The sequence below is a fragment of the Bufo gargarizans genome, chromosome 9 (genome assembly GCF_014858855.1).
Source record: "Bufo gargarizans isolate SCDJY-AF-19 chromosome 9, ASM1485885v1, whole genome shotgun sequence".
NCBI classification, from domain to species: Eukaryota; Metazoa; Chordata; class Amphibia; order Anura; family Bufonidae; genus Bufo; species Bufo gargarizans.
In genome coordinates, this window is record NC_058088.1 from 18,571,786 (window position 1) to 18,583,913 (window position 12,128).

Sequence of the window (12,128 nt, forward strand, 5' to 3'; positions counted from 1 at the left end):
AAAGGAGAGACTGACCTTTAGTTGCTTCCTTTAAATGGAGGCTTTGGCTTTGACCATTTCATTTTTACCATATTCATTTTTTTCTTCCGGTTTCAGAGGAATTGCTTTAGTTTTCAACAATCGCTAGCCCTGAACTAGCCGGTGAGGCGAGAAGCATCCCAAAAAACTATGGTGGCCCTTATCTTGCCACGTAGACCTTTTTGACCCCCCTTTTTGGGATTCACTTGAACCTAAGGTGGACTCTCAGTAAGTTAGTCGATTAGGGTAGGGTGCACAAAGAAGGCACTTTTTGTCTTCCCTTAGGGTCCATTCACACGTCCGTGGTGTATTGCGGATCCACAAATTTCAATTGCGGACAAGAATAGGACATGTTCTATTTTTTTCTAGAGCTGCGGACCAGAAGATCGGGGCAAAGAGTGTGCTCTCCGCATCCATTCCTGCCCCATTGAGAATGAATGGGTCCGCACCCGTTCTGGATATTGTAGAATGGATGCTGACCCATTCCACGGACGTGTGAATGGACCCTTATTGTGACATTGGGGTTGCTGAGAAACATTACATTGGTGATATCAATGGAGTTAACGTAGAACATTCTGCCTTGCTCCTACTATCTTTTGGTGAGGACATTGGGAATGGGATGGAGGAGGAGGTTACTGCCAGTAATGTCGGCACCTGCGCCACTGCCCTATACACTGGAGGAGAGCGCAGTTAGTGCCGGTAATATGGGCTCCTGAACTTCTGTCCTACACATTTAGGAGAGCGCTCTGTCCTTTGGACCTGGAAGCAGAGCATGTGTTCCACGATCCGCAGCGCTGCGTTCCAGTGAACTCGAAGTTGCGCGGAAATGTTTGTTCCTGCGGGCGGAAGGCGTGAGAGCAACATCCTGGCACCCTTTGGGAGTGGGCTTTATATAATTGGGGACCCCTGCATGTAAGTAACGGTCTGTGGCACTATAATTGGTTGCCACAGCGTTCTTATGTTCTTGTTTGACATAGTTGAATTTTGTGTTCTAGGTGGAGTTGTTGAATCCTGAAAACCTGGGACCACATGTTACACACTTCTGGACTCCCCCATTGTATATCAAGATAGCCAGTCTCTTTGTATAGACGGTCACAATTTATCTTTTGTTTATTGAACCTTTTGGCCTCTGTATTTTTCCCACATGAACCCCCTGAGGAACCCAAGTTGGGGGAAACGCGTTGGGTTAAAAAAAGGGAATAAAAAAACACCTCAATGATTAGGGCCTATCAGGGCAAAGCAGGATAGGCACGAGGACGGAGAGGCTCCACCATCAGGAGTTGTCTTTGGGCGAAGGGAGAGAGAGGGCTATTATAGGGAAAAAATTGCCCATTGAGGATTTCCCCCACCTGTCTCCCCTTGTCTCTTTTTGCCATCCACAACCATTGCTTTTTCATTTTCTTTCTGTATTTTTCCTTTATTATGTACTTTGCCACTGATTGGGGCTTTTTAGTCTAGGTCCTTTTAAACGATTCTAATAAATAGTGATTTTTAAGGGTCTTTTCTTTGGTAAATTTTGAGTTAATTTCCATCTACAACCATGGCTTCTCGGAAATGTGACTTCTCTGGCAATCAGTAAGATCTGGGTTCTGGATAAACTATCTACTGTATGACTATGTCTTCTCTAGAATGTGACTTCTCTGGCATTCAATGAGATCTGGTTTCCGGATAAAATATCTCCCACATTCTGGACATGACTACCTTTTCTTTCTCGCGTGAGTTTTCTGATGTCTGACAAGTTTTGAATTAGATAAAAAACATTTCCCACATTCTAAACACTGAAATGGTTTCTCTCCTGTGTGGATCCTTTGGTGGAGAACAACATGCGATCTGTAAGAAAAACATTTCTCGCATTCTGGACATGAGTATGGCCTCTCCCCGGTGTGCATTCTCTTGTGTCTGACAAGTTTTGAATTGGATGTAAAACATTTCCCACATTCCGGACACAAATATGGCTTCTCTCCCGTGTGGAGCCTTTGATGAATGACAAGATTGGATTTGTGGGCAAAATGTTTATCGCATTCTGTACATGAATGCCGCTTCTCCGCACTGTGACTTTTTAGATGATGAATGGCATGTCTTTTCAATTTGAAACGTTTCCCACATTCTGGACATGAAAATGGCTTTTCCTTGTATATCACCTGGCATGAAATGCATCTAGAATTATCTTCTGGACAAGGGTTTTCTTTAGCAATTTGTGATTGAGTGAGTAGCTTCGTGAGAGTGGTGGGATCAGATGAAGGTAGACTTGGGGAAATGAAGTGTTCTCCATCACTAAGGCATCCTAGTTCACTATGTGGAAGCCGATTGTCGTGCTGGAGTTTCAGATGGATATCTATTGGGAATAAAGACATGCTTATTTTCATGTAGACAATACGGTGGGTGGACATTATGACTGTAAAGCTTCCAATATAAAACATAAAGGTATGTGCCCTCTAAAACTACTTTCACACTCGCGTTTTGGCTTTCCGTTTCTGAGATCCGTCATGGGCTCTCACAAGCGGTCCAAAACGGATCAGTTTTGCCCTAATGCATTCTGAATGGAAAAAGTCAATAGCTTCCTGGAGCTAGCACTAGAACACAGCTCCCTTGAGAACTCAAACAAATTGGATAGAGCTGCTCGCCAGATCCTTGCACTATGGCTACAATCCCGGGCACAGTCAGCTACTACCCTCTCTACTAGCTCAGAGATCAACAGCCTTTGGCACTCCAGCTGTTGGGAAACTACAACCGCCAGCATGCTCCATTAATTTCTATGGGAGTTCCGAGTACAGACAGGCAAGTGTGCATGCTGGGAACTGTAGTTTCACCACGGCTGGAGTGCCGGAGGTTGCTGATGCCCGCTCTAGCTAATAACATACACTTGTAACCAACATAAGACCAGCTCCAGTTATTTATATATTAAATATCATTTTATCTACAAACTGAATATACCATATTTTTCACTTTAGAAGACGGACTGGATGATAAGAAGAACCTGTTTTTGAGGAGGAAAATAGGAAAAAAATATTTTGAACAAAAAGTTTTGCTTTTGGTGGGTTTTGAACTAATGGTGGTCTGTGGATGACACACTATTATGGGGGATCTGTGGATGACACTGTTATGGGGGATGTGTGGATGACACACTGTTATGGAGGATCTGTGGATGATACACTATTATGGGGGGGATGTGTGGATGACACTGTTATGGGGGATCTGTGGATGACACACTGTTATGGGGGATCTGTGGATGATACACTGTTATGGGGGATCTGTGGATGACACACTGTTATGGGGGATCTGTGGATGACACACTGTTATGGGGGATCTGTGGATGACACACTGTTATGGAGGGGATCTGTGGATGACACACTGTTATGGGGGATCTGTGGATGACACACTGTTATGGGGGATCAGTGGATGACACACTGTTATGGGGGATCAGTGGATGACACACTGTTATGGGGGATCTGTGGATGATACACTGTTATGGGGGATCTGTGGATGACACACTGTTATGGGGGATCTGTGGATGACACACTGTTATGGGGGATCTGTGGATGACACACTGTTATGGGGGATCTGTGGATGACACACTGTTATGGGGGATCTGTGGATGATACACTGTTATGGGGATCTGTGGATGACACACAAATGGCACCTTATGCTAGTCCCTTCAAGTTCTTTTGTGTCACAGTATAAAGTTATGAATAAGTCCCCTCATGTCCCTGTGTGAATAGTGTACTCCATTACATCGGGCCCCGCTCACAACAGTCTTCACATGTAAATATTATTCCTGTAATCCTCAGGCAGCGGCGCTGCTTTGTTAAATTAATCACCTGTAGTAGTACTCCTTATCAAAGCCCCATTAATGAAGTGGGAGGAGTGTGACAGAGTGAGTGTCGTGACGCTGCCGGCCTGTCCGCTGCTCTGATGATGAGTACTACTACAGGTGATTAGTTTAACAAAGCAGCGCCACTGCCTGAGGATTAAAGGAATAGTATTTACATGTGAAGACCGCTGTGAGCGGCGCCCGGAGTAATGGAGTACAGTCACTGCAACAGGCTCCGCCGTGAGTGCCACAGCCCCTCCTCCCACCCTTAACAGTAACTGGTACATCGCAGGCCGCTATGCCTATGCAGCAGAGCGCGGCCTGCGATGTGTCAGTGTCATCCATTTAAAAAATTGCACTATTCGCTTAATAAGACACACTGCCATCCCCCCCCCTTCCCCACACACACACTTTTGGGAAGGGGGGGGGGGGGAATTGCGCCTTATAAAGTGGAAAATACGGTATTTTGAATTGGTGGTGGTGGAATAAACCTAAAAATACAAAAAAAAAAAAAAAGAACAGTCTCAGTCCCTCTGTAGAACTGTACGTGGGGGCCACACTTTTATGGCTCCATCTTACTGGTTAGGTAAAATATAATATACAATAGATAGCTGTAACAATGCATCCCTAATAGATTGTATACATCCTCCTTAGTTCATGTTCGTATTGGGATCCCCGTTCTCTGTAAGTCGGGTCACAAGCTTCTTTGGACAATATTAAAGTTCAAAAAGTTAATTCATTGTACAAATGTCACGCTGTAAAGTGCGTCTCACCCTCCTCACAGGTCTTCAGGTGATGCTGCGCCTTGTCGTTCCACGTAGTACTGCTCCCGGGCTTGTTCGCTGTTGCTGAGATCGGTCTAAGTGGCGCATGCGCTCTGTGTCTCTCTGAACGCCAGGCCGTTACAGCTGATGTCTCCCTGCTCCGCGTGTCTTTGGAGCGGAATAGGATTGCCGGGAGCAATCCCGACAGCAGTGAGGACCTGTGAGGAGGGTGAGACACACTTTCCAGGGCGACATTTGTATGATTATCTAACTTTTTGAACATTAATATTGTCAGAAGACTCTAGTGACCCGACTTACAGAGAACAGGGATAATTACTGCGATCCCAATACGAACATGAACTAAGGTAGATGTATACAATCTATGTATTGTTTTTGTTTTTATACAGTTTTTTTGTTTTTAATCTACATTATATTTATCTAACCAGTAAGATGGAACCGTAAAAGTGTGGGCCCCACGTACAGTTCTACAGAGGGGCTGAGACTGTTTTTATTTTTGGATTTTTAGTTTTTTCCCACTTATATATCTGTATATGTGTATTTGAAATATATTTAGTTTTATATATTAAATATAATTCTATCTACAGTCACTGGAACTGGTCTTATGCTGTTTACAAGAAATTTGAGAACTCCTTTTTGACAAAGTGAATTTTGGTCTTCAGGACCAAGGGATTTTTTGGGGTTCTTTGCTTCCTTACATTCCATATAATCTTTTAAGGTGATGTAGCTGTTTGAGGCCCAAATGTATCTGGAAAATAAGAATGACAGAAGCATATGCTCTTACCCTGTGGGTTGAGGGGCTGGTGATTCTCCATCATGAAGTCCTCATACTGATCCTTGTGTCCTTCTAAATACTCCCACTCCTCCATGGAGAAATGGACAGTGATGTCCTGACTCCTTACAGAGACCTAACATCACAATGATACAGTCATCAGAAGGACACATTACCGTATTATGATCCAGCATTCCCAGCAGCGCTCACCTCTCCGGTCAGCATCTGGATGATTTTGTTGACATTCTCTAGGATCTTCTGCTCTTTATCTCTATGATGTGTCAGTGATATAGGCGGAGGCACCATCATGGAGGTTGGGGTCTTGGTCCATTCTTGTGACGCATAGGGATCGGAGCTGGTTGTCACACACTCACTATATTTCTTCACTACCATGTAATCCTGTGTGTGGAGAGACACGATGGTGACTATCATCTCTCTGGGAGTCTGATCTTTTTTCAATGCAGACAAGGCTCTATATACATTGCCTTCGAACCTTACGTTTGGCATATATGATAGGAACAGCTCTTCCCAGCTCATACATCAAATGTGTCCAAAGGATAAATGCACCCAATTGGAGGCCAAAAGACTGTTCTTTTTGCTTCCATTGAAGTCGTTGGCTGTACACACGAGCATATAGAGTCTTCTATTGGATGTATAATTTGGGAAACCTTCCTGACATATAATACTGTTGAAAAGCTCAAGAGCAATGTGCAAAAGCTCTGTGAATGGGCTGAGCATTAGGAAAATTACCAGGACTGAACCTTCGTATCAATACTCATTCCCGATAATTGCCCCATGTAAAGGTGCTACCGAACCCCCAACTATTGATTCGTTCCCAATCACTGCCCTGTATATTGGCTGTAAAACTGATGTAATTCCCAGAAGGCCTCACCTCTCCAGTCAGCAGATGGATGATCTCCAAGGTGAGGTTTAATATCTGCTCAGTCATAGTGTAGACAGTCAGCAAAATATCTGGTAGCTTGAGTGGGATGAGACACCTGGAATGGAAACAAAGGAACTAAAACGCAAAGCATTGACAGACGACATCCAGTATAGAATATACTAATCATTACCTGGGAATAATAAGGGAAACATAGAATAATATTTTGACCAATATTGGGTAAAGACATTGGTGGCTGTTATGTTCTCACCTGGTGAGGTGGAACCTCTAAACCACCTGTCCAGACAAAGTTGTGGACCAAGTTCAAAATTTACTTTGCATTTCTTAATAAAACCCTGCAAGTCTTAGGCCCCTTTCACATGGGTGAGTATTCCGCGAGTTGAACGCATTGCACCCGCACTGAATACCGACCCATTCATTTCTATGGGGCTGTTCACATGAGCGGTGATTTTCACGCATTACTTATGCGTTGCGTGAAAATCGCAGCATGCTCTATTTTGTGCGTTTTTCACGTAACGCAGGCCCCATAGAAATGAATGGGGTTGCGTGAAAATTGCAAGCAAGTGCGGATGAACAGGACCTGTGGTGACGTCACTCCGGTCATCACATGTTCCATAACATGATCTTTTACCATGGTGATGGATCATGTGAAGGATCATGTGATGACCGGAGTGACGTCACCACAGGTCCTGTTCCTGCAATGAATGCTCACCACAGGTCCTGTTCAGCAAAGGAGACAGACGAGATGCCGGCTACGCGATCAAGTGGACTAAGGTGAGTTAAATTTTTTATTTTATTTTTTATAACCCCTCCAGCGCTATTTTACTATGCATTCTGTATTCAGAATGCTATTATTTTCCCTTATAACCATGTTATAAGGGAAAATAATACAATCTACAGAACACCGATCCCAAGCCCGAACTTCTGTGAAGAAGTTCGGGTTTGGGTACGAAACATGCGAGATTTTTCTCATGCGAGTGCAAAACGCATTACAATGTTTTGCACTCACGCTGAATCGCGGTTGTTCCCGCAACGCACCCGCACATTTTCCCGCAACGCCCGTGTGAAAGAGGCCTTAGGGTTCCTGTCTAAATTAACAAGGGTTGGAAGATGGAACAAGGATCCCCAAGGAGAGACTCCCAGGTCCATTAGTAGGTCTGTGACAAAGTCCATGGATAGCTCCAGTGGCATAACTGGCACTGACTGGACCCAACAGAATATTTTTGAATAGGCCAGCCCCAGGTCTCCTTAATGCAAACCTCTGAGTGGACCAAAAAATACTCACCTTTCTTCTTCTCCACCGGATTTGTACAGCACTGCCTCTAGGCACATACTACACTGTGGCCTGACATTGCACAGCGTTAGGTCTCTGTGCGCTCCTATGCACGCTATGCTGCCAGGTGTTAGCATAGTACAGGTGCCCGGAGAAGACCGGGGAGTGGTGAGTAATACCAGTGCTAAGACTAGGAGCACTATACTTACTGCTCCCTGGACCCTGAAAATAGATCCATTTGTCTTCCTCCTGGGCCCCTTCCTGAATTTGGTCCTTGTAGAAGCTGCTTCCATCGTAGGTACGCCCCTGGATAGCTCATGCCACGGTGCTTGAGAAATTGCCAAGAGGTCCAAGAGGCGGCTGCCGGGAGAGTTTGAACTCAACGTATTGGGTATATGAGGCAACAACATCTTGTCTCCACTTGGGTCACCAATAAAAATGTAAAAAGCAGCTCTGCAGCACGCTTGACTATGGAATAACCAGAGAGGAGTCTGCCCATAATAATACCTTATAGTGAAAACCCTGAAGAACCAGAGTTCGTCTTCTTGGAGGGCCAGAAGGAGATGCTATCAATTGCTGATAGAATGGACTCGGTTCAATTATATCTATTTGTAGGCATCAGAGGAATCAAAGATCTAGAAAGACTGTCCACTCTTTTTTTTCCCCAGGTGGTCGGTAGGTGACGATGAAATCAAAGCAAGAAATGAAGAGCCCAGCGCTGGTTTCAATAGACTGCTGAGACAGTATGGCTCCAACTCCTATGTAAAATACAATAATGTCCAGGAACAATAGCTTGTTGACATCTGGATGACGTGAGACTGGAGCAGTACAGAAGTGAGACTTTAGGAGATTAAAGGCTTGCACTGCAATTAGGAGAATTTGCTCCTGTATCGGTAAAGGATGTAAGAGGACCGACTACATAGGATTAATTTTTGATGAACTGCCATTAGTAATTGGCACAACCAAGAAATTACTTAAGAACCTTGAGGCTCATGAGTTGTGGCTAGTTCTTAATTGCAAAGCGTGAAGAAGGCTTCCAGCACCAATAAACTAAGCTAAAATCCACTTTATTCCATATACATTAAATTCAAGTGGTGCACAACCCCAGCTGCATGATCTGTTTGCTTATGCACTTATCAGACTCTTAATCACAGCTATGATTTAGAGCCCAGGAGGAGATTGAAGCCATAACAACCCCATAGGGTTTTTTGGTTGGATGACTCAATTACTAGTGAATGTTTCAGCCATGGCAATCCCAGGAGCATCAGAGCGAGCAAATACTAAAAAAAAAACACAAAAAAAAACACACACACCATACACTGATGAGCAAAAGGGTAACAATGTTTAGAACTTTTGACTTTCAGGCTCCATATCTCACCATCCACTACAGCTTCGACCATCCACCATTTTAATGGACATCTCGGCTATCTCATACATAAATTGGACTTGCAGCTATTTAGCATATGATTAGTTCTGCAGATTCTTGTCATGTGACTGTTTTGCTCTTAAAATTTTGTTAGTATTTTGTAAATCCACCTTTGGCTTTCAGCACTGCCTGAATCCTTCTGGGCATGCTCTCGATCAGATTCAAGCATGTCTCGACAGAAATCTTTTCCCAGGTCTCTTCTACACGTCTACAATGTTGACGCATACTGGTCGACTCACTTGGGTAAGAATACAGCTTTTTCTTCAACTCTACCCACAAGTGTTTGATTGGTTTGAGGTCTGGGGACTGTGGGGGCCGATCCAGCACCTCTACGTCATTGTCATTGAACCTTTTCTTCTCCAATCTCGACGTATGCTTTGGGTCTTTGTCCTGCTGGAACACTATGTCGTCCTTTTCGTACCCATAGTACTCGAGTGTAGGAAGTAACTGGTCTTGTAGGATACTCACATAAAGCTCAGCTATGAGACCACCATCGATCCTGGTCAAGTATCCAACACCTTTGGCTGTGAAACAACCTCATATCATCAGGATTCCTCCACCGAACTTGCCAGTTCCTTCAATCTCTCAATCCGTAAGCCTCCTTTTCCCTTCTTCCAGACCCATGTGCACCCATCAGAGCCCAGTCTATTGACTTTTGTCTCATTGTTCCAAATCACCCGTTTCCAATCTTCTACTGTCCACTGTTTTCAAACTCGAGCCGTTGCTTCGTATGATGATATTGAAGTCGAGGCTTCTTCACCTTTTTTTGGACAACGATTCCAGACTTGTGTAATGCACATCGCACAGTGCTTGGATCGACGTCTGTGATCTCACTATTACGAAGCATATGAGCCACGTCCACCGCTATGTTTGTCCCGCCAGAACTAATAGACCTTGTAATGACCTGACTTGTTGACTCCGATATTTTGCCTGGACTTCCACCTCAGTGGTTGTGGAATGGACACCAACAGGCTCTTCAATCACATCTGAAGGATCTGAAGGAGGTCAGTGGTCGAGGAATGGACCCCACCAGGCTCTTCAAGTACGGTACCTTGCAGAAAGATGAGAGGAAGGATGACAGAGAAGACAAAATAAGGTTGGCCGGTTCTCACAGTGCTTCCACCCAGGCCAATCCTTTTCAAGATAACCAGAAAAAGATGCATGCCAGTCTCACATGATCTAAAAAGAACTGCTGTGGACAAGGTTTAAAGCATACCTTGGTTAATGAAACCTCGGCAAGAATATTGTATCTGTCGAAACGTGCAGGCATTGGCAAATGGGGCAAGAGTCCCCCAAGGAGTAGATCCCAGCAGAGAGATACACTCTGGCCTATGCTGCAGGGCATGGTAAGATGTCAGACCCTTGAGCATCCACACGTGCCGAGAAGTCACGTACAGCCCGGACCACCTCTCTTTGACTCTGAGCAGGTCGGGACACAGATCCAGCAGAATTTAAGGCTCCTTTCACATTGGCATTAGACATCTCCAGCAGCCTGCCAGAGATGTCTGGATCCGGCACTGCCGGACGCTACCTCATACTCGCCGGCCCTATTCACTATAATGGGGACCAGAAGAGATCCGGCCGCAACCTGACAAAAATGCTGATAATCTGCTGGACGAAAACCACCGCACCAAGCGGTTTTTATCTGCCTGATTCTCGGAATGTTTTACAGGTTGCGACCGGATCTCCGCCAGTCCTCATTATAGTTAATGGGGCCGGACTGAATTCCATCAGCTTACGGCAGGCTGTTCCTGGCCAGAATAGACTGCTGGACCTGTCAAACGCAGATGTCCCTAACAAGGTCTCGAGGCAATGGTATAGAAGCTGCAGATCCTTTGGGACCCAGGTCCTGATAATTCTGTTATGTTCTCACCTGGGGAGGTCGATTCTCTAAGCCAGAGGACAGCAACTTCCAACACTCCAGCTATTGTGTAACTACAACCCTCAGCATGCTCCATTCACTTCGATGGGAGAACAGCAAAGCAAGGTGTGCACGCTGGATGCTGTAGTTTCACCACGGCGGGTGGCCAGAGGTTACTGACCTCCGCTCAGAGCTGCTTATCTGGAATAGCAGGATAGGTGGCACTGGAGCAGCAGGATGGAGACAGATGTAGCAGAGCCAGAGAAGCGGTGTTGTGGAATGTAAACCTGATGCAGTAGAGTTGTATAGGAGTAGCGTGGTGGAGTTGAGGTTGCGGTGTAGCAGGGTTGAAGCTGCAGTGTAGCCGAGCTGAGTCAGTAATGAAGCAGAGCTGAATCACCGATGTAGCAGATGTGGAATTGCTGAACTGATGTAGACGTGCTGGAGTAATGTTGCTGACCACGGATGTAGCAGAGCTGAGTATTGTAATTTACGCGTCTGAGTAAAAAAAGTGCTAAACAGGGAGACAGAATAAAAAATGGCGCCTGATAGGGGCACATGGAGGTCGCGGCATCTCGCAGCTCGTACATTTATAGTAGTCGCTTTCAGTCTCCATGGCGGGGGTAGGAATATTACATGAGTCGCACGGTTACCGCGTGTACATATCATACAGGACATGTTGCCCATAGCAACCAATCAGAATTTAGAGTTTTGGTTGCAGGTCTGAAAATGAAAGCAGTGATCAGATTGGTTGCCATGGGCAACACTTCCAGTTCTTGTCTGCGCTGATCTTAAAGGGAAGCCCAGGGTATGATACACGCGTGTAAATTACCTAGACGTCTACGACACACGTACACGAGAGACACACGTATCACATAACAAAGACCACAACACACTGACCTCATACCAGGTGGCTCCACAGCACAGGAGACGAAGGACCTGTGATGATGTCACAGTCATGTGATCACTAGTCTGGAGGCGGGGCTGTGTCTCCGTCTTCCTCAATTCAGCACAGTATGGCTGGTTTACGCCTTCAGGCTTTTTGATGCAGTATTTGAAGCTGAAGCCAGAGACCGATCGCACACGGAGGACACTAATAACGGACAGACGGCGTCTACTACTGTTTTTGAATCCACTCCTGGCTTCAGCTTCACAAACTGCATCAACATAATAATTAGGGATGAGGGAATCGACTTGGATGAAACATCGGAAGTCGATTCGCATAAAACTTCGTTCCAATACTGTACGGAGCAGGAGCTTACAGTATTAGAATGTATTGGTTCC

At 45.2% G+C, this 12,128-nt stretch overlaps 1 protein-coding gene across 3 annotated transcripts; it reads right to left on the bottom strand.

The window, feature by feature from the left end:
* Nucleotides 1-561: 561 nt before the first annotated feature.
* On the bottom strand, nt 562-11,805 carry LOC122946121 (zinc finger protein 829-like). 3 transcript variants are annotated; one of them, XM_044305486.1, is made up of 5 exons: nt 11,745-11,805; nt 6,276-6,381; nt 5,594-5,782; nt 5,396-5,519; nt 562-2,353 (listed from the first exon to the last, which is right to left on the bottom strand). In XM_044305486.1, the coding sequence occupies exons 1-5, from the start codon at nt 11,747-11,749 to the stop codon at nt 1,716-1,718; spliced, it is 1,062 nt and encodes a 353-aa protein (XP_044161421.1). In that variant the 5' UTR covers nt 11,750-11,805; the 3' UTR covers nt 562-1,715. The 3 variants fall into 3 exon arrangements, with proteins under 3 accessions (XP_044161421.1, XP_044161422.1, XP_044161420.1); XM_044305487.1 differs by lacking the exon at nt 11,745-11,805 and adding an exon at nt 11,433-11,450; XM_044305485.1 differs by lacking the exon at nt 11,745-11,805 and adding an exon at nt 7,767-8,129.
* Nucleotides 11,806-12,128: the final 323 nt, after the last annotated feature.

Excerpts from the sequence above, each read along its gene's own strand:
- LOC122946121 (XM_044305485.1), bottom strand. The coding sequence starts at position 7,876 with ATGAGCTATCCAGGGGCGTACCTACGATGGAAGCAGCTTCTACAAGGA. Across the intron at positions 5,520-5,593 it reads TCCAGATGCTGACCGGAGAG|GTCTCTGTAAGGAGTCAGGA; the intron begins GTGAGCGCTGCT and ends TTGTGATGTTAG. Across the intron at positions 2,354-5,395 it reads CCAGCCCCTCAACCCACAGG|ATATCCATCTGAAACTCCAG; the intron begins GTAAGAGCATAT and ends TATTCCCAATAG.